Below are 25,942 nucleotides of genomic sequence, written 5' to 3'. Positions count from 1 at the left end.
TCTTATAGAAGATGGTACCTTCTCTATTTAGTTCTGCAGCTCGAACTATAGGGAGTCGCCTTGTCTGAAACCTCGTTTGGTATCAAACGGCTCGGAGAGGTCCTTCCCGATCCTGACGGAGTTTACAAAGCCGTATTAGTTTTGCGGGGATACCAAATTCAGACATCGCGGCATAAAGGCAGCTCCTTTTCGTGCTGTCGAAAGCAGCTTTGAAATCGACGAAGAGGTGGTGTGTGTCGATTCTTCTTTCACGGGTCTTTTCCAAGATTTGGCGCATGGTGAATATCTGGTCTGTTGTTTATTTTCCAGGTCTGAAGCCACACTGGTAAGGTCCAATCAGTTTGTTGACGGTGGGCTTTAATCTTTCACACAATACGCTCGATAGAACCTTATATGTGATGTTGAGGAGGCTAATCCCACGGTAGTTGGCGCAGATTGTGGGGTCTCCTTTTTTATAGATTGGGCATAGCACACTTCAATTCCAATCGTTGGGCATGCTTTCGTCCGACCATATTTTAAAAAGAAGCTGATGCATGTTCCTTATCAGTTCTTCGCCGCAGGCGGGCAATTGCTATTCGAACTTCTTCATGGTCGGCCAATGGAACGTCTGCTCCATCGTTATCGATTGGGGAATCAGGCTCGCCTTCTCCTGGAGTTATATTTTCACTGCCATTCAGCAGGCTGGAGAAGTGTTCTCTCCATACGTTAAGTATGCTCTAGGCATCGGTTACTAGATCACCTTTGGAGGTTCTACAAGAGTATGCTCCGGTCTTGAAACCTTCTGTAAGCCGCCGCATTTTTTCGAGCATTACCCCTGTCGGCCAGCTTAATAAGCTTTTCATACTCACGCGTTTCGGTCTCTTTCTTTTTCTGTCTGCAAATGCATCTCGCTTCCTTCTTCAACTCTCGGTATCTATTCCATCCCGCTCGTGTTGTGGTCGATCGTAACGTTGCGAGGTAGGCAGTCTGTTTTCTCTCCGCTGCGACACGGCACTCCTCGTCTTACCAGCTGTTCTTTTGCATTTGAAACTCAATGGTTTTTGGTTGCAGCTGTACGTAAGGAGTTTGAAATGTCGTCCCACAGTTCCCTTATACCAAGTTGTTGACGAATGCTCACAGAGAGCATGAATTCAAGCCGAGTAGAAAATCGTTCGGCTGTCTTTTGTGATTGCAGCTTCTCGACGTCGAACCTTCCTTGTGTTTGTTGACGTGCGTTTTTTGCTGCACAGAGGCGGGTGCGAACCTTGGCTGCAACAAGATAGTGGTCGGAGTCGATGTTAGGACCTCGGAGCGTACGCACGTCCAGAACACTGGAGGCGTGTCTTCCGTCTATCACAACATGATCGATCTGGTTGGTAGTTTTTCGATCCGGAGACAGCCAGGTAGCTTGATGTATTTTCTTGTGCTGGAATCTAGTACTACAGATAACCGTATTTCGGGCCCTGGTGAAGTCGATCAGCCTCAACTCATTTGGGGATGTTTCGTCGTGGAGGCTGAATTTACCGACCGTAGTGCCAAAGATACCTTCTTTGCCCGGCCTGGCGTTAAAGTTACCAAGCACATAAGTGCGCTCCAAGCGCTCATAGAATGCATCTTTGGTCACATCGCCCTTCTATTCCGTCGGGGCGCAAATCAGCGATATGTTGAAGAACCTTGCTTTGAAGCGGATTGCACAACCCTATGTAGGGGATGTTTCGCCTTCTCACTTTAGCTCGCCTTCGAACGGATGTTCTTAGGCTACCCAGAGGATACTTGGTCAAAGACCGGAAGTTGTGAGCTACTTGAGCCATGTGTAAAATAATCGTTTCTGACCACTCCCAAGTGAATGGCGATCAGAGAACTTTCCTCACTTGCGTGAACTTCTACACATGACTCCATCCTCCATTTGAAAATAAAGCAATAAACAATCTCATTATGGTCTATCCTGTTGAGCGGTTTTCAGTGTATCCGTGATACTTTAACAGCAGCAACGCTTTCTTATTTTTGTAAGACCTGCGTCATAAATAGCAATTCCGTTATTGAACAAAATATTATAGTAATTATGAAAACATTCGTTGTCTTGAGCCCTTCAGGTACATAAATCTTGCCAGTTATATAGGGTCTAGGGCTAGTTTTCACCAGATTTTATTCATTCTAAGCAAAAATATGCACCGTTATCAGAAAAACACGCTATCTCAATTTTATAAAGATAACTTACATATGTATATATTAGCTGATGTATGCGGTTTAAAGTCACTAAGAATTTCGAAAATCATTATATTAGGTATATGGGGGCTAAGGGAAGTTTTGAAAATTTCAGTCATAAGGTGGCACACTTCAAATTCACTATTTATGCAAAGTTTTATGCTGATATAGTAATTTGTTATTGATTTGTGTACTGGAAAGTGAAAGTCTTAAATGGAGTTTAAAATTGTGCTACATGGGAAGTAGGCGTGGCTAAGGTGAAATCGGTGGGCGGGTCTCTAGATACGTGATTTTACTTAAAAGTGTTGCGCCCATCGTCCAATTTCGACTCCGGCTCCATTAAACACCTCTCTTGCCGTCTTGGCGGTAGAATTTAATATCTTTGGCGTGTTTAGTTATTGATTTATCAAGCTTTTAGTAGATTTTAACTGTACCGTTATGTGGGGAGAGAGCGAGCTTATCATCCGATGTAATCCCACTGTCGGTAAAACTCCGTATAATAATTGCTCTAAGCGAATTTGGTTGTGGTAGCTTTAGTGGTTTAGGAGAATATACATAACATTGTACTTCTTAGAGGGCGGGGCCATACCCACTTTTTCAAAAACTTTCACCAACAGATATCTCTTGGTACTGCGATTTACTGTGCAATATTAGAGTTTTATATCTTAATTTAGTGCTTAGATATCTCAATTTTTACTAAGGTTACAGCTTGCACGGATTGACGGTCAAGCAGACAGTCACCCGGATTTCATTCGTCTCGTCATCCTAATCATTTATACCATATGTATGTAACTCCATATCTGTCCCGATTAGTTTTAGGTAATACATACAACCGTTACGTGAACAAAACTATTATTAACTACATATATTATTATGGTTACTATATTAATAAACTAGCATTTTACATTTTGTATATTTCTACTTCATTTCATTCAAGGTGAACGTCCATACAAATGTCACTTGCCGGATTGCGGTCGCGCTTTCATTCAATTATCAAATTTACAACAACATTTACGAAATCATGACGCACAAGTGGAACGTGCAAAAAATCGTCCATTTCACTGCAATATCTGCGGCAAAGGTTTTGCCACTGAGTCTAGTTTACGCACGCACACATCGAAGGTCAGTAATAATGTTAACAAAGAGGTATACAATGCATATTAGTTTGTGAATGTACATTCATATGTACATATACAGTGGCGTGCACAAATGTGTACATAATTCATTTCTTTACTTTTCTGAACGATAAAATAAGTAATAACAAAGAAAATAAAAACAAATATTTTTTCGTTTATTCGTTGTTCCATTCTAAATAAAACAACAAAAAATTCAAAACATAAAGCAACAAATTCATAGAGATAAAAAACCATAACAAAAATAACTCGCATGTACTCAATTTTGCACTTTTCAATAAAGTTGTTAGTGGAGCACTTTTTTAGTACTTTGTCCATAACCCTTTATTTTTTAGTACCATATTAATACGCTTTGGCATGCTTTCAACCAGTTTCTGTATTATTTCTTTTGGTACATTCTGCCACTCTAGCTGTACTCGTGCCCACAGCTCTTCTAGGTTTGATGGAGCTGATTGGTACAACCCCAGCCGTCTTCCCACGATTGACCATAAATTCTCAATCGGGTTGAGGTCGGGGCTTTGGGCTGGCCAATTCATCAGATGATTCATCATCAGATTGCTCACTCAACCATATTTTAACTATTTTCGCAGTATGCTTTGGGTCGCCATCCTGCTGAAACACGACTTCTTCTTCAGGATAGGCACACTTGTCAACGAACTCGGGTAGATGAGTCTGCAAAATGGTGAGGTAGTCTTCCTTCTTCATTATACCTTCAATTCTGTGTAATGGCCCAATATGCCACCAAGTAAAGCATCCCCAAACCATGATGTTTCCACCACCATGCTTCACAGTTTGCTTGACGTGGTGGCGTTGAATGGTATCACCAGGGCGACGCCAGCAGTACTGCTTACCGTCCGATTGGAAACGATTACATTTTGATTCATCTGACCAAATAACTCGTTGCCAGTCATTTATCGTCCAATTTTTATGCTCTCTTGCAAATTTCATTCGAGCCTTTTGGTTCTTTTTGGATAATGCAGGTTTATTTTTTTTAACGGCTGAAATATAGCCAATGTTGTGGAGCGCTCGTCGTGCTGTCCATTCACTAACGTGCTTATTTTTGGCAACTAAAGTATTTTTCGGTGTAATGGTCTTGTTCTGCCTCATTTCTGCCATCATAAGACGTGCATCCGCGTCGGTCAACAGTTTGCGGCGGCCTTTGGTTTGCTCTTTGGGAGCAGTATGTCGTCTTTTTTGGACGCAAATCACCACAGATTGACTAATATTTAACTCCTTGGCTATTTCCCGATATGAAGCACCATTATTTGTTAAGAAAACTACATTATTCTCCACATCACGCGATAACTTTTTCATTTTTTTTTAATACAGAATATTATTGCGGTACACTTGATATAACACTTTATTTATTATTAATCACACGTTTTTACACATAAATTTGCATTACTGGTCGTAGACGATAGCAAACAATTCAAAACTAACGGTGTAAACTGGCTGAGTGCATACAAAAGTGCAAAATTGAGTACATGGGAGTTATTTTTGTTATGGTTTTTTATCTCTATGAATTTGTTGCTTTATGTTTTGAATTTTTTGTTGTTTTGTTCAGAATGGAACAACGAATAAACGAAAAAATATCTGTTATTATTTTCTTTGTTATTACTTATTTTATCGTTCAGAAAAGTAAAGAAATGAATTATGTACTCATTTGTGCACGCCACTGTATATTCATGAGTAAGGCAATTTAATAACACAATCTTACATAAGTATAACAAGTAAGGAAGGGCTAAGGTCGGTGCAATCGAACATTTTACAATCTTGCAACTTACAAGAATTTAAGCCAGGGAAATACCTTAAGGTGTAATACGTAAACCCAAGGATCAGAAACCAAGCAATTTTATATATAACTCACATATTCGGCAATGTTAGAAAAACGAATATCATTACACACATACCAAACAAATGTTCCCTGGGTTTCATTTAAATCAGGGATGGGCACATTTTTAGCCCGCAAAGTTATCAAAGTGCACACGAGGGCTAGATGAGGGGAATATCAGTTTACGGAGGGAAGGGCCTAAAATGTTGCGAAAAAAATCAATTACATTCCTCCGTAACTTAATGTTCATCGCAGAATCAGAGATAAAGAGATATCCAACTCCTCTATCACTGGAAGTGAGACAGCAATTGATAAACGTCAAAACCTCCTGAACTTTGACAGTTGATCGAGTTCAGGAGGTTTTGACGTTTAGCAATTGGAAACGAGCGATGACCAGATTGAAATTTTACCAAAAAAATATGTAAACGGAGGGATTTGTTGCATCGTTCAAGACCACTTATAAAAAATGTAAAACAATGAAAATTAAATAAATTTAGGAAATTTAAAGGTATTTGATGAAACGTTTTGTAATTTGAAGCATCATAGCATTATTTTGAATGGAAAATGATTAAAAACTTTTAATGATTGAGAGCTAACAAGCTTAAATCCTTTTATTGGGTATTGAAAGGACAAAAGTCAGTTGTTCTAATATACTTTAGCAAGATTTAAATAGTTTCTCCATATAATATATAACCACTATATAGTAATTTTTATTCGTACTAAATGTTGGGTGTTTTAATTCAAATGCCCAAAAATTGTAATTTTGTTCAATCTGGCCATAATGGAAAATGTTATAAACAACGATATTTTTGAGGCGCTCTCACACTGGAATAAGTTGGACATCTCTTTATTCCTGGCAGAATGGTTGCGGCAATACTGACATTGTACACAAATTAAAGAGCGGAAGTTTACTTCATATCAGAATTGTATAGTTGTGTGAACAAAAAGAGGTAAACATAATATGCAGGTTTTAGAGTTTCGCATTAATATTTGTTTATATTTACCTTTGCATGGTGGAAAATTCTAATCACTGGTAGAAAAAATTATATGAGTTATACTTGTATCTAAAAACAATTTTATTTAATAAGAAAACAGCACGTTTTAAAACTTCACAACACCTTATGGTTGTTTCTATTTTGTTTACACCACTATACATACGATAGAACAGTAATGGTGGTGATGCCAGTTGTAAAAATACATTTTAGCTACAATTGGGAAAACTTTTCTCAAGTTATGGGCTTTTATACGTTCATATGCAAGGCAGTTTTATATATCTGCATATATAAAAAAGATAAGATACTTGTGACCGTAATATATATCTTGTTTAAACATTTTGCAGTTCCATTTAATGTAAATGCTTATTTCAATATATACTAAATATTTATATATATATTAATATTTGTGATATTTTCAGTTTGGTTGTTTTATCAAAATATTCAAAGAATTGAGGTTTTTTTCTATAATTGTTCTGTTAAATTTTAAAAATCTAAGTTGCCTCTGGAAATGTATTAAAATAATAATACGCGCTATAGAGAGGGAACACATATTTTCAAAAATATAAGAAATCATTAAATAAACATATATTTGCGCGGTATGGCATTATTGACTGAGAGTGGCTAAGCACACAAATAGAATACAAACGCTAATGGCAGAATTATCGTATTTCGCTACGAGCGGCAACCGTTTTGTTCTCGTTTTCATGCGAACAATGTTGCCATTACTCAATACGCATACATATGTAGTTTTTCACCAGAGATGGGCAAATGAAATGTATGGATGTATTGGTAACCGCGAACGTAAAGCGGCTACCATGGGACAAAGAACATTTGCAGTCAGTTGATTAACAAACAACAGCGAAGCAACATCGTGCGCCGCTTGATTGTTTTATGATACTATTTATGCGCGTACCTACTTATATGTGTTTGTTCAAAATGAATGACAAATATTGCTTTATGATTTCCGATGCCTTTGGTAATATGCAATGTCTATTGTGTAATATGTGTGTAAAGGCGACCCGGGCATATAATTTTAGGAGGCAGTATAATACCTTCCATAAATACTTTGAGAAATATGAGGGTATTGAGAGAGATAATTCTTCACAATTTCAACCTTATCTTAAAATTTCCGCTAACTAGTTTGCTAGTAAAAGTAGTCAACTCCCAATTTACCCCACCAAAGGTATCTGAAATTATAACATTTTATTTATGTTATACATTTCAAATGGGGCAAAAATATACTAGGGCATAAAAAAACATCAACATACCGACTACCTATGTTACCTCGTTGCTGTCTGCAGCGTAACTGGCAGGAAAATCAATTCATTATCCCACAGTGCAAAACTGTTTTTTTCGCTCTCAATAGCGACTGAAATAAGAGCGTAAGAATACGTATGCTGAGAGTAACTGCTCATGTGAGTCAAAACGCCCATGTATGTTTTACACACATCTAACTTTTCAATTATAATTTTTCATAAAATAAAATCAAAACTGAAATCAAACTATTAAAAATAGTTAATATATTTATAAATAATAGCATACGACTCTGATTTTGAGTTAGTTTAAGAAAATTTCGAACATATTGAAGACATTTTTTATAATTATTACAGTATATAGAGATTGGCAACCCTGCGTTGTGAGAGAGCAATCTGCTGACGCGTTTCTACGGGGAAAACCCCAAATCGTTGGAAATTCTATGGTAAACGTGCGGTAGAAGCGGTGTTAGCTTACCATTCACATTGCGCTCTCATAAGATTCATTTGGGCATATGTGTTTGAAGAAACAGTGGCTCATAAGCTGAAGTTATTATTAAAATTACTTTTTATTAAGAAGTTTAAAGAAATAACCTGGTTTGAAACTTTTTGATTCGAAAATTATACCTACACCTGTGAATTATTTTTTTCAATAATGAAATTAAACAAGCATAAAATAAGAGTAAGTAGGTTATCTGATTTAAATTTTGGTACAATACTGCGTGTAGCTACAGCAAATGAGATTAAACCAAACATAGAATTTAATATTTGAAATAAACTAAATTAAATGCTGTTAAAGATATTAAAAAAAAGGTGCGTGGAGTCCCTACGCGCGTATGAAGTTATACTTCTTAGTGATATTCCAAGAAATGCATATCATTGTGTATGAAAGAAAACTAGAAAAGTAAAATTCACATTTTATAAATTTATTATGCACATAAAATGAAGAATAAAGCAAAGTCTAAATGAAGGAACTTTGACTAGAAAAGTAGTTCTGTCTCTTCGTTGCGGAAAAGAATATGCAGCGTAATCATCTCTCTTTTGTAATCCATCAACACGCGTTGAAGGCCCAGCAGTTATCGGTGAATTGAGGACCGTTGATTCATCAGTAGTTATAGATGCTCCCGCAGAGATTGATGGAACAGCAAACGTTGAATCTTTTTTTACGCGCTCTCTGATATTCCGCAGCTGTTTTCCTCTCCTTCGTTTGACTGCCAGCTATCATTTCCAATTTCTCCTTTTCCAGCTCTGCTTTCTTTCGTGCTCGGTATTCACGAGAATATTGTGCTGTTTTCCCTCCTCTTGAAACACGGGCTACGATGTCTTTTTCCGCTGTAAAATCAATTTAAAGTCAAAACATTAAAATTTTTAACACAAGTTTAATCTGCATCTATTACGGACAATGGAAATATTCAAGAGAAACTTACCATAACATAACCTGGAGTCCGCTGTGTTATGCGTATTATCACTGTCATTTATTTTATCAACATTGATCGGAGGTCCAGCCAATTTGGCTGCCATATTGTCTTGTGAAGATCAGGTAGGTCGGAATTCGCCTCGCAATTTTAACATTTTTTACAATTCTCTCACATATTCTAACCGAAAATATGAAGAGACAGAAATATATGTATGTATTTATAAAATGATTTCTTTGATATTCCATAGGATGGAAATATGTGTGTAGAACTCTTTTATTTTTGATTTATTATTTTTCAAATTATTTAATGCTAATTTGATCTTGTTTTATAATAACTCATTTTAAATATATAAAAGATTTACCTAAACATTATGATGATATTTTCATGATTCATACGCAATGTACGAATGGAAGCAATTTCGTTTTGCCGTCGGCATTTCAATTTCTCATGCTTCAATTTTTGCTTTCAACCAAGAAATCGCTTGTGTGTAAGGATGTGCAATATATGCCTTTGCGTTTTGCCGTCTGCATTTCCACATTGACATGCAAAAGTAATTATGTATTTCATTGCTTCGTTTTGGCCCAATTTTGTATATTAAGACAAGTGTCGATAATTGCGCCAAAATCAAATATATTATATATTCATATGTAAACATGTTTTAAACTTTACATAAAATTGAAGTGTCAATAATTGTGCCAATTTTCATAAAGTTGGAAATTTTGCACGAATAAGACGTGTGCGGGTTAAGTCGTGAATTTTACTTATATTAATTAATTTGAAAGTGCCGAAAAATGCGAAACGAAATTTCAATAAATTTAAGTAAACTTAAGTAAATTTACATGTATTTTCATTTGTATTTAATTGTCAATAAATTTTTAAAAAATTATTTGCCCTAGTTGTCCATTTTTTATTTTCTCACACATTTTTGTATATAAATTTGACCGTCGTAGAAGCAAAATGCGAAACAATACATAGTATATTATGTCGTTTGCACATTTGTCTGTATGTTTGCGAATGCAAATATTCTACAAAATCATATTTCTATACTTAAACAAAATTATTAGAACCATCGTATGTTTCTTACATGCATAGCCAAACCATACTTAAGTCAGCGCAACCTAAGCGTCAATGGTGGTGTTGGTGGTAAGCGCTTGGAAAGTCAAGATGCTACTACAGGTTCGATTCTCGACAGAATAAATTTTTAATTTTTTGCTTTTAACATCGTATACTATACAAATAAATGTTTTTCTTACTAATAGAAATTAAATTTATCATAGCAATATTATGTATATGTATATTATGTATATTGCTGTGATAAATTTAATTTCTATTAGTAAGAAAAATATTTATTTGTATAGTATACGATGTTAAAAGGAATACATTTTCTATCCTATCTTGTGTATCTGCATATGCTCATATGAGTGTATGTATACGCATGTGCGCGTTCAGAAATTGAAATCATATTTTCATCACTTATCAATATACTTATTACATGTGCGCGCATTGACTTGCATGTTCATACATTCATATATACTTATATGTACATATATTTGCATACATTGCCAAACAAATAATGCACAAGCATACAAACATACATATGCGAACACATATGAGTATGACACCAACAAAAAATTGATCTTCACAAGTCAATATGGCAGCCAAATTGGCGAAGAACAAGTGTAGTAAATTTTACAACAAAAACGATTTCATTCATGAACGCAGGCGCAAATTCCACAAGCGATCTCGCTTCATTCATAAAAACAGAGGCCGTAATATCTCCCCGAGCATGCCTTTGCCAACAAGTCGTCTTTTCGCGACGATGGCAAAAGCTAAAAATCATAAATTGCACAACTTTCTGGTGCTTCTCGCAAAAATCTGCGTCGATATGTATTCACGATCATACGTATACATACATACATATTTACGCATGTTTGTAGGCGAAGCTGCTACAGCGGCAAGGGGTGACAATCGGCGGCCATTACTTTACTTATGCCATAGAAATTCTATTGCTACGAATATGGAAATGACAACGAAATAATGCAAATATGCATATTTCTAAATGTCATTAATTTCTTTGAAGAAATGAAAGGAATGAATGATCCTGAGAAGTATAGTCTTAACTTTTCTACGGCCAACGCAGAGCATTTCAACCAAAAGGAATTTATTCATTAAAATCACCACTCAGAAGTCGTTTTATCCGTTGTAAGCGAACGATTTTCGAAGAAACATCATTTCTAATATGCCACAAGACAAAATTAGAAATGAACTTCTTAAACCTCACGCTGTCAGAGAAAACGATATACTTCGTCATTGCCGGTCGATTTCCAAAAAATGTAAATGAAGACTAACTACAGAAATGATCCTGTAAAGTATAGCCTTCAACCAAAATATACGCAAAATAGTTGAGAATTCGCAGAAATGAAAGACACACGAAAGAAAAAGAAGCATAACTTCAATAATGCACAAGCATACAAACATACATATGCGCAGCAGCAGCAAGGAAAGAGATAACAATCGGCGATCCATTGTATATTTCTTTCTTGCATAACCAAACCATAATTAGGACAACGCAATACAAGTGTCAATGGTGGTGTTGGTGTTAAGCGCTTGAAAAGTTACGACGAGCACGTAGGTTCGAATCCCAACAGAATTTATTTTTAATTGAATATGTCACCAACCAAAAATTGAAACATTGTTCTACAAAAACAACAACAGCATAAGCATGGCAACATTGTGTTGTTGGTAGAAAAGGCGAGCTGTGCCGAAAGAAACGAACAAACGATCGCCGATTGTCACCGCTTCGCTTGCTGCTCGAACATCTTCGCAGACAAGGTTGCGTAGATTCATATTGAGCAAAGTTGCGCAACCTGAATCTATCGCAACCTTTTCCGAACTCGTATAAGAAGTATAACTTCAAAAATGATTACTAAAATAAAATATTTATTATACTTTTTGTTATTTGTCTTACATTTTATAAATTTATAGTAATTACAAAGAAACTTAAAATTTTTAGGCAATTTTACAGTTATTACCCACAGTGCAACTTCCCATATACATATGCGCGCGCTCTCATTTGTAAACATGGTGTGGCAAAATACGTTGCTCTTTTACTTTTGCTATTTACGTTTGTAAATATGGAGTGGTAAAATACGTTGCTCTCACTTCTTTTCATGTTTGCCCGCGATGTTCCCCTCATCTAGCCCTCAAAATGTGCACTCGTGCCCGAACGGGCAAAATGCCACTGAGGGCTAATATGCCCACCCCTGATTTAAATGCTCCACATACGGTCACCAATCATATAGAGTAAAGTTAGCTGGATTTTCGAAAATCCTGATATTAGTTATATATATGAGGCATAAAGATTCACTATTATGATTAAAACACGCTCTGTAATTTTCATTAATATAACTCAAATATTGGCCGATATATGCAGTATAAAGTCACCCGGAAAGTAGAATATCTTTAAGTTAGGTTTATGAGGGTCAAGGAAGTATTGACTACGAGTATAGTTACTATTTCTAGGATTCTCTCCAAATTTCGATTATATATCTCACACATTGACCGACTTTTTCGGTCAAAGTCAACTGTATGGGCAGGGGACAGTTTTGGTTGGATTTGGGCAATTTTTGATTATAAGCTGAAAGTATGGCACTATACTTGTAAAGTTTTATCTCATTATATTAAATACTTCTTGATACGTGTGCTGAAAAGTGAAAGAATCAAATGGAATTTAGAATTGTGCTACATGGAAAGTAGGCGTGGTTGAAATCCGATTTCACCCACTTTTGCACTGTGATATAGGAGCAAGAGAAAATGCCACGGACTAAATTTAGTCAAAATCGGTCGGTCGGGTCCCGAGATATGTGACTTCAGCAAAAAGTGAGCGGTGCCACGGTCTAATTTTCGCACAGGCTCCCATAAAACCATGCTATACAATCTCGGAGGTGAAATTTGACGTCTCTGACGTATTCAGCTATTGATTTATAACGCTTTTAGTAGTTTTTAAATGTACCGTTATATGGGAGTGAGCAGGATTATCTTCCGATTTTGTCCATTTTCACATTGTCGGTAGAAGTTTTTATAGTTTGCGCTAGGTAAAGTTGGTTGTAGCAGCTTTAGTGTTTTTTTTTCAAAATTTTTTGCCTACAGATATCCTTTTCTACTGCGATCCCCTGTGCCAAATTAGAGTTTTATATCTAATTTAGTGCTTAGTTATGGCACTGCATATCATCTACGAACTCGTTCTTTTTTACTAAGGAACGCGCATATCAAATTTTATCAAGATATCTCAATTTTTATACAAGTTACAGCTTGCACGGACGGACAGACAGACAGCTACCTGGACACGTACAACCGTTATATGAGCAAAACTAAATGAAACGCCATTTCGTTATATGCCTACACTGCGTCCGAACCGCAGCACAGAAATTCGTAAAAATTCCGAAACTCGACGACGATTTTGCAATCTAAATACAAGGAAGTGAGTTATTGCGTTTTAAGTGTCAGTATGTTTGTGTTATCGGTGCCAAAATAAGCTTCAAACAAAGAGCCAACATTAAATTTTGTTTTAAAATTGGTAAAACTTTTACCGAAACGTTTCAATTGATGGAACAAGTTTATGGCGATGATTGCCTATCCCGTGGTCGTGAGGACATAAATGACGATCAACATGTGGGCCAATCAAAATCCGTGATCACCGGAAATTCCATGGAAACTCTGCGTGAATTCACAAAAATCAGCAGAAATTATCATTGAAATTCATAGAAATGGAATTGAACATCTTCAAAACATCGATCATTTTGACCGAAAATTTTTGGCTTTTGAAAGTGAGAGCTGGCGTTTGTTGCACGATAATGCGCCGTCTCATCGATCGGAGGAAAAGCGTTAGGCAGACATAGAGGCCATTCAAAAGGCTTGCCCCGCCTACTGGCGGCCATACAAAAGCTGTATTGAAGCAGGAGGAAACTATTTTGAATAAAATAAATTGATTTTGTCGAAAAAACCATTTGTTCTGTTTTCTTAAGTCCTGTTTACTTTGGAACACACCTTGCATGTATGTATATAAAAGAAAGCCGTGATGGTTACACAATTTGAAACTCAAGAATGGTTTAACCGATTTGGCTGACAATTATTTGAGATGTAGCTTAGGACCAGGAGACGGACAGTACTACTATGTTTTTGGCTAAAAGTCAAACAATTCATATATATAAAATTGTATATTAAGTCATAGGCATGTGTTTAATATTCATATAAGAATCAATCGAATACACAGACATTTATAAAAAACTGATCAAAACCAAATCAAAATGTAACCTAATACATGTAACCTAAAATAATACAGTGTTGAGAAAAAGTTCATTATTGATTTTGAATTGAATTTAAGATGAGTGCATGATGTCCTCGATGACAACGCAATAAAGATAAGATGTCATACCCGATTTCCACGCGATTGAAGCCGTGGGTTTACTATATAAGAAAATTAAACGCTATTTGGTTATGTGCCAGCATAACTTCCGAACCACAGCACTCAAACACGTGAAAATTTGCACAGGTATTTCTTTAGCCATGTAAAAGTTTCTAGCGGAAGCCTTTTGCGAAACCACCGTCGATTTTGCAGTTTACTATTTTGGCAAAAAATAATAAATATAAAATATTTTAATTTCTTGCGAAAACCCTTTCGCCGAAGTATATTTTAGCTTGGTATGACTATCAGGGATACCTGTGCTAAATGTCACATCAAAATAATTCTAGTGCAAACGTATACTAATTGCCTTTCTGAAGTACATAAAGTGCATTCGAAGATTTTTGCGACGAGTGAAATTATTCAACAAAGAACTTCCATTAAATTTGGTTTGCGAAACCTTCAGAATGTTAGAAAAGGCCTTCGGTGATAATTCGGTAATCGCGAGCAAGTGTTTTTGATTGGTACAAATTATTCAAATAGAACTCGTTGATGACGCACCACGCCCAGTACGGCCATCAACTTCAACTGATTATCAACAAAATATAGGAATTGGTACTTATGAATCGATTGTTAGCAGTCAGAGATCTTACTGGTATCGTTGGAATATCGGAGAGATCAGTAAAAACTATTTTCAATGATCATTTGGGCCTAGGAAAAGTGAAGGTACGATTGGTTCCAAAATCACTCAATTTTTTCAAAAAAACAGCGTCTCGCTAACGTCTGTGAAACAATGCTTTCCGACTACCAGGACTCCAGGAAAACTGCTTTGAGTCAATTGAAGGCATTATACGTGAATTGCTACGCGCATTGCAAGCTATTCCGGAAATTGACTTTAACAACTGTTTTGAGGATTGGAAAAAACGTTCGCGGAAGTGTATAGGGGCCAGGGGGAAGACACAGATTTTGAAGAATAAATTAATAAGTTTGAAAGTATGAACCAAGTCTTATAGGAGTATGTAAATATTTATAGCTCAAGAACGGCCAAACCAATTTGGTTAAAAATTGATGGGGAGGCAGCTTAAAACTAGGGACTATTAAACATTTTAAGTTAAAGTCGAAACAATTCACATGAAAAACTATATATATAACTATATTGTAAGCATGTGTTCATTATTAATGCAAATATTTTTTTATTTTTTTTTAATTTCAAAAAACAAAATAACATCATATCGGGTACAGAAATTTTTGTTTATATACTTACATACTATGTACATACATACATTTATATGCATTATACTGATTGTTGTTGAACACACCATGTGGAACCGGCATCGCCAGGTATTGCGGCTACTTTGTAGATGACATTCGTAAAAAGTTCAATCATAAATTGAGATGAGATTCTCGACAACAATGGAACAAAGATATGATGCCAGTCCCAAATTCCACGCGAGCGTAGTCGCGGGTTGAGATCTAGTTGTTAATAAATAAATAGTGCGATAGTCGATTGGTAAAACACTAAGTAAGCAAGCGCATAATGGTTAAAAAATCAAAAACACTTACTTTAGTTCTCATTTTTCTAACCAGCATTTAGCCTTAAACTTTTTATATCTTATTTATTTATTTTTTCGATTTGCCTTTATTTTTTATTGATATTTTACAAAAGCAATGCTTTCGCTTTCAAAAATCCAGAAAAAACTAGGCACTATTCTAACATTAAAAACATATGTATTTAGGGGTTTCACATAGTCTCATAAAGTTATAACCAGCGTTAGAAAAACCACGCTACTCTCGTAGCATTTCATTTTACTCTTGCTACCGCTCTCACTTTGTCGGGAGCCACAGCATAGCCTTAGCATAACAATGTAAAGTATGTGCTCTACTCTGCTTCAAGTTTGGTTAGGTAAAAAACTATAGCTGGAGCAGGAGCAAAAAATTAAATTCTGCGCTATGCTCTGACGTAGCGGTAGCAAAAAATTGGGAGCGGTAGCACAGCAGAGCTAATGAAAATTTTCATGTGAGCTGTAGCACATGTAGCACATGACAAAGTCAAAGCGATGCCATAAAATACCTCTGACCTGTAGGGATTTAGAGATAAAAAATCAGGATTGCAGTGTATTTTCTATGGAAAATTTTTACATGCCTCGGTCCAGTTCTTAATGTTAATATTTAGGGCTAAAATTTTCAGGGGATAGTTAAAAAAAACACCCTAATGTACTTATATAAAAAGGGAAAATTATATGTAGTTAAAATTAATTTCGAAAATTCATAGTAATTGAGTATTGTAATACATTTGGAATAGATGATGTTTTTGGTAATATAAAAATGGTAAATATTTTACATAATGAAAAAAAGAACTTATAATTTAATCAATTATGTATTATTTAATTCACTTTATTAATATATTTCTTAAAATATTTGATTTTAGATTTATAAAGTCACTTTACATTTGAGCAATTCACAACCTGTCGTAAAGCATCGTAAAATTATAAAAAAAACGAATTGAACAATTGTTATGCTAAGGCTATGCTGTGGCTCCCGACAAAGTGAGAGCGGTAGCGATAGCATAGCAATAATTTTAGAAATTTTGCTGCTACGGAGTAGTAAATGAGAACCCTCGTTATAACGATCCGAAAACATAGCGTTCAGAGTTGTATTTGCGTAAACTTATTTTAGTATGCAATGCAACAATAAAATTTTTGAACTAGTATAAAAATTTACCCCAATTTTATAAATATTAATTATAAACTGGGTATTAATATGTTTTGTTTTTTTCTAACTGGTATTTAGTATTCAAATTTTTATTACGTTTTATCGTATTTTATATTGACATTTAATAAAATCTTACAAAATGTAACCAAAATGGTGAAAAACTAGTTACACGAGCACGAAATAATCTTCAATTAAAAAACCCAATTTAAATTTAATTTTTTTATTCTTCTTTCTGGTATTCAGAATTAAAATTTTCATTTAGTTAAGAACTTTATTTTAATTTTCCAATACTGTAATTAAATTTGGAAATTGTTTTAAATTAATATTATCGGGATTATAAAAGTAATAATAATAATAAATATTAGTTCAGTTATCTTTTTATTGCATCATTTGCAAATCAAATTACCAAAATCTATAAGTTTAAGCGAAAGACAGCTAAGTTTGAACTTTTAAAATTTTGAATTTAGTCTGCATTTAATACTACCATATCTGGGCCGAAAAGTCTTCGGCCTAACAAAGACATCGCGCTAGAACTAAAAAAATGTCTATACTTACCTTTTAACTATGATGTCAATATTTTTTCGAATCCATCTCAAGTTATTAGCTAAAAAAGTTCCTGGTTTGTTCCCAAACAAAAGAAGTATTTTCATGAACACTCTGATTTATGACAAAGGATGAAACATGGAGACATCTTTAAAGACCTGAGTCGAATCGACACGATAAAAGTTGAAAAACTTTTCCGAATTACCCAAAAAGTTAAGAGTCAGTCGGCATGGTTTTAGCCAGCGCTCGTATTTTTTTAGAATTTATTGTGGAATTATTTTGGTCAAGTGCATCGAAAATGGTAAAAAAATCAATAAACGATACGCATCATTGGATCGTTTGGACGTAGAATTTGAAGCGTAAGGATGAGTACCCGATGGCGTTAATTTTAATGTATATCTGACTTCATTTACTTTTATTACTTTTTTTCTACTTATACCTATACTACTACTTACGGTTCATATCTAACAATTGGATACACTAAGGCAAACCACGTCAAGTGGTCCATGAAAATTTCGAAAAATCTCCAATTTTGAAAATTAGCAGTTCATTAGGAAGGGCACCAGACACATACCCCGTGATATAAATATTTCGTCAAAATTCTTTTTTTTTGTTAAAGTTATTGAAAGTTAGATTTAGAGCATGATAACATTGTAAAATTATTTTCTCATAAACTACTAGAGATAAATCAATGAAATTTTGTGAAGTGCGAAAGTTTTCCATACAAGCCCTTGATTCCGATCGTTCGGTTTGTATGGCAGGTATATACTATAGTGAGCCGATCTGAACAATTTCTGCCTGTATTACATTATTTCTATGAACAATAACTCATACCCAATTTCGTGAAGATATATCGTCAAATGAGGAAGTTTCCCATGCAAGCATTCCGATCATTCAGTTTGTATGGGAGCTGCATACTACAGTTAACCGATCTGAACAATTTCTTCGGAGATTACATTGTTGCCTTAGAAAATAACCTGTGCCAATTTTTGTGAAAATATCTTGTGAAATGTGGAAGTTTTCCATACAAGAACTTAATTCCGATCGTTCAGCTTGTATGGCAGCTATATGTTATAGTGGTCCGATATCGGCAGTTCCGACAAATGAGCAGGTTCTTGAAGAGAAAATGACGTTTGCAAAATTTCAAAACGATATCTTAAAAACTGAGGGACTAGTTCGTATATATAGAGACAGACGGACGGACGGACAGACAGACAAACGGACATCGCTAAATCGACTCAGCTCAACATACTGATCATTTATATATATACTTTATAGGGTCTCCGACGCTTCCTTCTGGGTGTTACAAACTTCGTGACAAACTTAATATACCCTGTTCAGGGTATAAAAATATTTTCTGAATTTGCTTTATGTAAATTAATATTACAGAATGCACAACTACTCATACACGGAGAACCGTGAAATGTTCAAAAGAAAATCGTTCATTGCCAGCATATTCAAAAAATAATTTTTTTTATTTTTATTCAATTTCATTGCATCGATGCCGCCTGTCATATTCACAACTCACACCGACCTACACTCGAAACCTCCCCTCTTCCTCAACATATAAACTTTAAAACTTAAATCGGAATCCCTGCACAAAACTACTCACCGAAACATTGCAACAAAATATAAATAAAAAATATTAAAATGAATACACCAAATGAAAATCAAAACAGGAGCTACAGCTGCATCTTGGTGTCTTGCAGCAGCATGCGGCATTGATTGGCGGCCCCAACGCTACTTCCTGCCAAGTATGCCACAAACTATTCTTGGGAGCCGATGCTTTAATGGAGCATATGAAGTATGCGCACAAGGAGAAGTCGGTACCAAGCGTTGGTAGTAAGTATAATTAGTTTTACAATTCTATATTTAAATATAAATATATAAATTTTTTTAGATCACATACAAAAACATAAACAAGATATAAAACGATAACCAGATGATCGAAATCAAAGCAATTTTAAATATACATACACTATATACATATAACTCCTATACTAACAGACATATAGGGTTTGATAAGAAACCGAAAATCATTATATATATTATACGGAATTTGGGATAGTATCGACCCGATTTTATCTATTTTTTCAATGCCACAAGCTATTAACCAGTCACATACTAAAAAACCAATCATATAGGGCAAAGTCAGCCGAATGTTCGAAAATCCTGGTATTTGTTATATAGGGGATAGGTCAAGTTTTCGCTCAAATTTATCTTTTTTAGACACAAATATCGATTATCTTAATATTAGGTATATGGGGGCTAAGGGAACCTATTTTTGACATGCAGACATACCATTGTCAGGGAAGCACAATTGATTAATATTTTCCGTCAAAAGTCAACTATGGGTACTGGGGTCAAAGTAATCGGTATCCAGGGGCTTGAATATTTTTGGTTGGATTTGAACAATTTCTGGTCTTAAGATGGCACGCACTAAAAGTTTTATTCGTGCAAAGTTTCATCGTGTTGTATTAATTGCTTCTGGATTTTTGTACTGAAAAGTGAAAGAATCAAATGAAATTTTGCTATTCACCATCATCCATTTTCACACTGTCGGTTGAAGTTCTTATAATATTTGAGCCGTCCGAGTGTGGTTATTGTAGCTTTACTGGTTAAGGAGATATCTACATTAAACTTTTTAGAGGGCGGGGCCATGCCCACTTTTTCAGAAAATTTTCCTCACATGTGCCCTGGCTACTGCGATCCCCTGTACAAAATAAAAGTTTTACATCTTAATTTAGTTTTTAGTTATGGCACTTATATGTTCTCGGTTAATGGCGATTTATGGACGTGGCAATGGTCCGATTACGCCCATCTATGAAGTCGGTTTTTCTACTAAGGATCTCACATACTATAGTTTCATAAAGATATCTCAATTTTTACTCAAGTTACAGCTTGCACGGACGAACGTTAGGTGAACAAAATTATACTACTCTGTAGCAACTGGTTGCAAGAGTATAATAAAACACAACGATTTATAAAAAGTTAAATTTTCATTTTTTTTAAAAACAAGAAATAACTTTAACTTCGTTTGCACTGTTGCTTTCACAAATACAGAGTTTTCCATAAAAGGACTTGAGTTTGATCAATAAATTGCAAAAAAATGCTAGCTATATAAACATATATCCGATCTGGAATATTTATCCATGATTATAGCGTTGCCTTAGATAATAATTCGTGTCAAATTTCGTAAACATATTTCGTCAAATACAAAACTTTTTCATACAAGGACTGGATTTTTATCGATCAGATTATACGCCAGCTGTATGTTATTGTAATCCAGTTTGAACAATTTCTTCGAAATTTAACCTTTGCTTTGGACAATTATCCTTGCCAAACTTTTTAAACGTTTCCAATACAAGAACTGGATTTAATCCATAAAATTGTACGATGATATCCAAAAAACTCAGGGACTAGTTGGCGTATGCATGAATATAAGTACATATATACTGTCCATTACTAATTTTTGTATTCAGAAAATTCAATCGAACACAATATAATGTGATTTAAGTGCTGCAAACACTAGATTTTGAAATTCCTTATTGGTTGCTATTATAAAAAAAAAAACGATATTAAATGCCAAAAGCGTTTAAAAACAATATATTTTCTATAAAATCTGGGAGAAAATCAAGGCTTGCTTTAAGTCCGAAATTTTTCATTGTAATTTTGATTCAGTTTTTACGTCTTTATATATTTTAAATCTAATTAATGTAACTGAATACATGAGTATATGTGTATGTTTGTATGTATATGTATATAGTCACGGATGAGGGGAGGTTTATAAGAATACAACTCAATGTATGTACATGTGTGTATGCAATTGTCTAAATATATTTTTTGAATCCATACATGATAACATATGTTATGTTATATACTTATACACATTGTTTATTATTACTGTCTTGGCATTCTAGGTGATAAGCATTTTCAAAGATATTTGAACAACTATAAATGTGATCTGAAAAATCTTCTACATCAATTTTTCCTACAGGTCCCTATATTGATAACTCGGTATCCGGTTGTATGCAGTCGTCGTCCAGCGAACCGTATTTGGCTAAGCGACGGACTGCCAATCATCCATGCCCGGTCTGCGGAAAGCACTATGTAAACGAGGGCTCACTGCGTAAGCACTTGGCTTGTCATCCGGAGACAACGCAGCTAACAAATAGTTTGCGCATGTGGCCGTGTTCAGTATGTCAAGCTGTATTCACACATGAAAATGGTAAGAATCAACTCTTCTATAAAAATGATCAAAATTAATGAAAGTCGGTCAGACAGGCAACCATACTCTAAAGTAAAGAGAACTATAATATTTTTAAATAACAGTTTGTATTTGGAAAAGCGTATATTATGACACAACTGTCTATATATATAGAACGAAAATAATTTCAATGTTTTCTTCTCAATGCTATTTTAGGTCTTCTCACACACATGGAACATATGCGTATGGATCCTAAGCACCAATTTGCTGCACAGTATGTGTTATCACGGGCAGCAGCAGAAAGAAGGGAACGTGATTCAATACTAGCTGCAACGCTAGTTGCCTCGGCTAGTGGAGGGTGTAGCGGAGGTGGCAATGGAGGCAACGGCTTACTGCCTTTGATAAGCGATGGCGGGGGCTCGAATTCCCTATGTCCTTCGCCTTCAGCTAACTCAGAATGTTCTTCGACAGGGCGCCTTTCATCCTCTGCAGCTTCTGAGCAGGGGAGTGGTATTCAGTTACTATCTAACAACAGCAATAACAACAATAATTGCCCTAGCAATAAATTGAATGAGCTATTGGGTCGTACGAGTAGTAACCCTCACTTAAGCAATCAGTATGGGGTCGGCGTGGACACGGATATACACGTGGCAAACCGCATGTCATTGATGGCCGCTGCATCAGCAGCTGCGGTAGCTGTGGCAGCTTCAGCTAGTGGCGCAGGAGTAAGTGGTGGAGGGAATGTGGCTGGTGTATCTGGTGTGGGCATGGCATCTCCAGTTGGCTGCGTCGAATCTACCAGATCAAGTGTGCAAGCAGCTGTTGTAAATTTGGCGGCTGCGATGCGCATTAATCAAGTTAGCCAACAACAAAGCGGGGGCAATATTGCCGTAGGCTGTAGCAGTAACAGTGCATCAACCAGCGTTGGTAATGTAGTCAGCAATACGTCCAGTCAGCAGCAAATGCACACACAGCATCCCCAACAACAACATCAGACGCAGCAGCAACAACAACTGCAGCAAGAAACCCCAGGAGACAACAATCAAACATCGATATCAGGGCCATTGACGCCTAGTGGCTTGCGTATGAGCGCTAACTCCCCGAACGCGATAATTCCAAATCTACAATCAGATTCATCTGCAGTTAACGCAGTCGCGACGATGAACGCTATGCGTGACTCGATGATGCGCAGTACTATGAGTGTCGTGGATCCGTTAAGTGGAATGCATCAGCAACACGATCAACATATTCACGGACATCATCAACACCATACGACGAACAATTTGCAAACAGGACACACTTCTTATAGCCAGCACAGCGTTTCCGGTAGCAGCCATCAAAGCCAACACCATGTGGCTTCAGCACTACAGAATGCCACAATGCATCATCACCATCACCATCATTTGAATCAGATGCAACAACCGCACTCACCAGATGCTGCATTACGTATGCAGCAGCATGCGGAAGCTATACTTCGCTCCCACACAGAAGCGGCTTTTCGCTTAGCAGCAACCGTGGCGGCATCCAACAGCGTCATAGGAGGCAGTAGTGGAGCACATGTAGCTGTAACAAGCGCGAATGACAGTAATAATGACAATAATGGCGCTTCACAGAACAACAACGCAATACAGGTTAAAGCAGAATCCCATCAAACGCCACAGCAACAACTAATCGGAGGTGATGTGGCGTTGCAACAACAACAGCAGCATCATCACCAACATTTATTGTCTCAACAACAAACACAAAAGCTAAACACCAGTGGCAGCTTACAACAGCAATCCACAACCGTAGTGTCCCAGCAGCAGTCACAATTAACTTCCGATCTTAGCGAAGCGATACGTATGCAGGAGCACCGGTTGGAGCAAGCCTTGCGGTTGCATAACGACGCACGAGCGCTAAACTTTCTCACAGCCGCCCAACAGACCACCAATAATGCAGTCACAGCAGCTGTTAATACTGCAAGTCTACATCATCAGCAACAACAACAACCGCAAACATCTACAACACAGCATCACAGTAGTGCGTGAAAACCAATCATTTGTGATAACTTAAAGGTCGCCTTAGATGTAATTGCACGGAGCGATGCATATTGACAGGTAATACAGCAACAGCAACAACAACAGCGGTAAACACTCGATGCCAAAGGATAAGGGAGCAAAACAAACTGGTTTAAAGGAAATATGTACCAAAGCCATACAAGTATATTAGCGGTCTTATCGATACTTTGGGAATCTAACGTCACTCCCTCACAATATATTTATATTACATATATACATATATATATGTATATGTATATATATTTATCGCGTATTGCGATGTTATATATATACTACATATATATATATATATATATATATGTATATGTCTGGAGCGATTATTATAACCATATAAACATGTAGAAAAATGAATCAATTTTAAAGTAGTATTCCACATAAGCAAATCATACAGACATAAATATAACTTGGTCAGGTAAAATTGAAGAACTCATAATAAGGAAAGTATTAATTATTGAAAATACTTTCTTTGCGAAATAAAAATACGAGGGAAACTTAATTACGTTTTTGTTTTAATTATTTTTTCTTTGACTAGCGTACAAATCCGTTAAGAAATGTGCGAAAACATCTCGATACTCGCAGAGGCACTGATCAAGTCGTTTGTATAGGTAAATTTATATAGTATCAACCAAAAGATTTGAACGCAAAAGCCTGGTCAGGTATAGCGAAGTTGCGTCAATTTATTATTATCGGTAAAAGAAAGACGTTTAATACGAGCTACTGCCTAAAATACCTAGTATCTTTTTTGTAAGTGAGTGGAGAACGACTCCCAGTAGATAAAATGTCCTAATAATCTAATTTATACTGTGCAATACTAAATTTCAAGTCGTAAAAGTCGTCAAGAAGTAAAAAACCATAGACGAAACTGTATAAGAAAACGATAGACAAATAAGCGAAGCGATGATAATTTTTGAATGTTGTTCCTATTCAGAACATACGAAGAAAATCCCGCTTGCAACCTGGGGTTGTAGAAGGGTATTGCACATGGAGAAAATATTCAGCTTTATAAATTATCAGCATGATTAGCTGAACTAATTCAGTCATGCTCGTCTGTCCGTCTATATATACGCAAACAAGCCCTTCAGTTCTTGAGGTATCGATCCGAAAATTGGCACACATCCTTTTTCTCAAAGAAGCTACCCATTTGTCGGAACCGCTGATATCGGAGCACTGCATATAGCTGCCACAGAATGTAAACGATCAAAATCAAGTTCTTGTATGGAAAACTTTTTTTTCATTTGACAAGGTATCTTCACAAAAAATATGGTATTAATTATTATCCACGGCAACAATACAATCTTTCTAGAAATCATTTAGATCGAACCACCACCATCATATTTCATGTCACCAACCCCGATAAGAGAGTAATAGAGATACACAAGAATCATAATCTAAATTATTCTGTTAATTTGTCAAAATTTTTTGAAATTTTTGTTTAAGAAGTCTTTTTATCTCAGAGGGGTGCTTCGTACAATAATACATGTATGGCCGAATGTAGGTAGGCATCTCGAAGTGTGACAATTTAACGTTTTTCGACCTTTGATCACTAATCGAGCTTTTAATAATTACTTAAAAGTTACAAGTAAAATATAATCACAGAGAAAGTATTGGACGTGTTTTATTTGACCATCATAAGCTAATAGCTAAATCGTTGGAAAATAAAACGCACTTAGCTTTTTTCATGTTTTGCCTTAAAACGAAGTGTGTTAATAATGCGGACAGGAACAGTCAGCTGATATTTACTTAATTTCAAAATTTCTGACTTGAAGAAAAGGTTGGTTTTAATTCTTAAATTTGTAAACGGGATATTAATGTATTAATATACTATAAATGTTCATATTTGTCTTAATTTTAACTCAAACCCCATTCATAAAAATATGGAATTTTAGTAGGTATGTTCACATTTTCTTGACAGATGAACTTTCTCGTTAGTGCCAACTACTTTTTTCTGCAAAAATTTAACTATTCTGAATTAAAAAACGAGAAGAACTAGCAATGCCTCTAGTTGAATATGTAAACTAAATTAGGTTTTGACAAGCCAATATCAATATGTTGCCAAAGTCTTTTACACAAAATAAGCTAATAGCTTAAGTTGCTGGTGAAATAAAACACGCATATTCTAAGTTGCATATGAAATGAAATTGAATGACTTTGAAATAAGATCGTATCACCCGTAATTTATGTATGTACTCACGTAACGGTTATAAATGA

At 35.7% G+C, this 25,942-nt stretch overlaps 1 protein-coding gene and 1 pseudogene across 4 annotated transcripts in view; one reads left to right on the top strand and one right to left on the bottom strand.

Annotated features, from left to right (window-relative positions):
- Positions 1-24,230, top strand: part of LOC120779451 (transcriptional regulator ovo) — a 125,705-nt gene extending 101,475 nt beyond the window's left edge. For 2 of the 4 annotated variants that reach the window (XM_040111705.1, XM_040111703.1), the window contains exons 4-7: positions 3,122-3,306; positions 19,180-19,312; positions 21,468-21,698; positions 21,894-24,230. In XM_040111705.1, coding sequence (XP_039967639.1) covers positions 3,122-3,306; positions 19,180-19,312; positions 21,468-21,698; positions 21,894-23,704 — 2,360 coding nt within the window. In that variant the 3' untranslated portion in view covers positions 23,705-24,230. Of the gene's footprint in view, positions 1-3,121; positions 3,307-19,149; positions 19,313-21,467; positions 21,699-21,893 lie in introns of all 4 variants that reach the window. The other 2 variants (XM_040111702.1, XM_040111704.1) reach the window with 2 other exon arrangements.
- Positions 10,991-11,193, bottom strand: LOC120779940 (annotated as a pseudogene).
- Positions 24,231-25,942: the final 1,712 nt, after the last annotated feature.

The sequence above is a fragment of the Bactrocera tryoni genome, unplaced genomic scaffold (genome assembly GCF_016617805.1).
Source record: "Bactrocera tryoni isolate S06 unplaced genomic scaffold, CSIRO_BtryS06_freeze2 scaffold_11, whole genome shotgun sequence".
Classification (NCBI taxonomy): domain Eukaryota; kingdom Metazoa; phylum Arthropoda; class Insecta; order Diptera; family Tephritidae; genus Bactrocera; species Bactrocera tryoni.
Note: the sequence above shows the minus strand (reverse complement) of the source record. Positions and strands in the feature narration are given on the sequence as shown.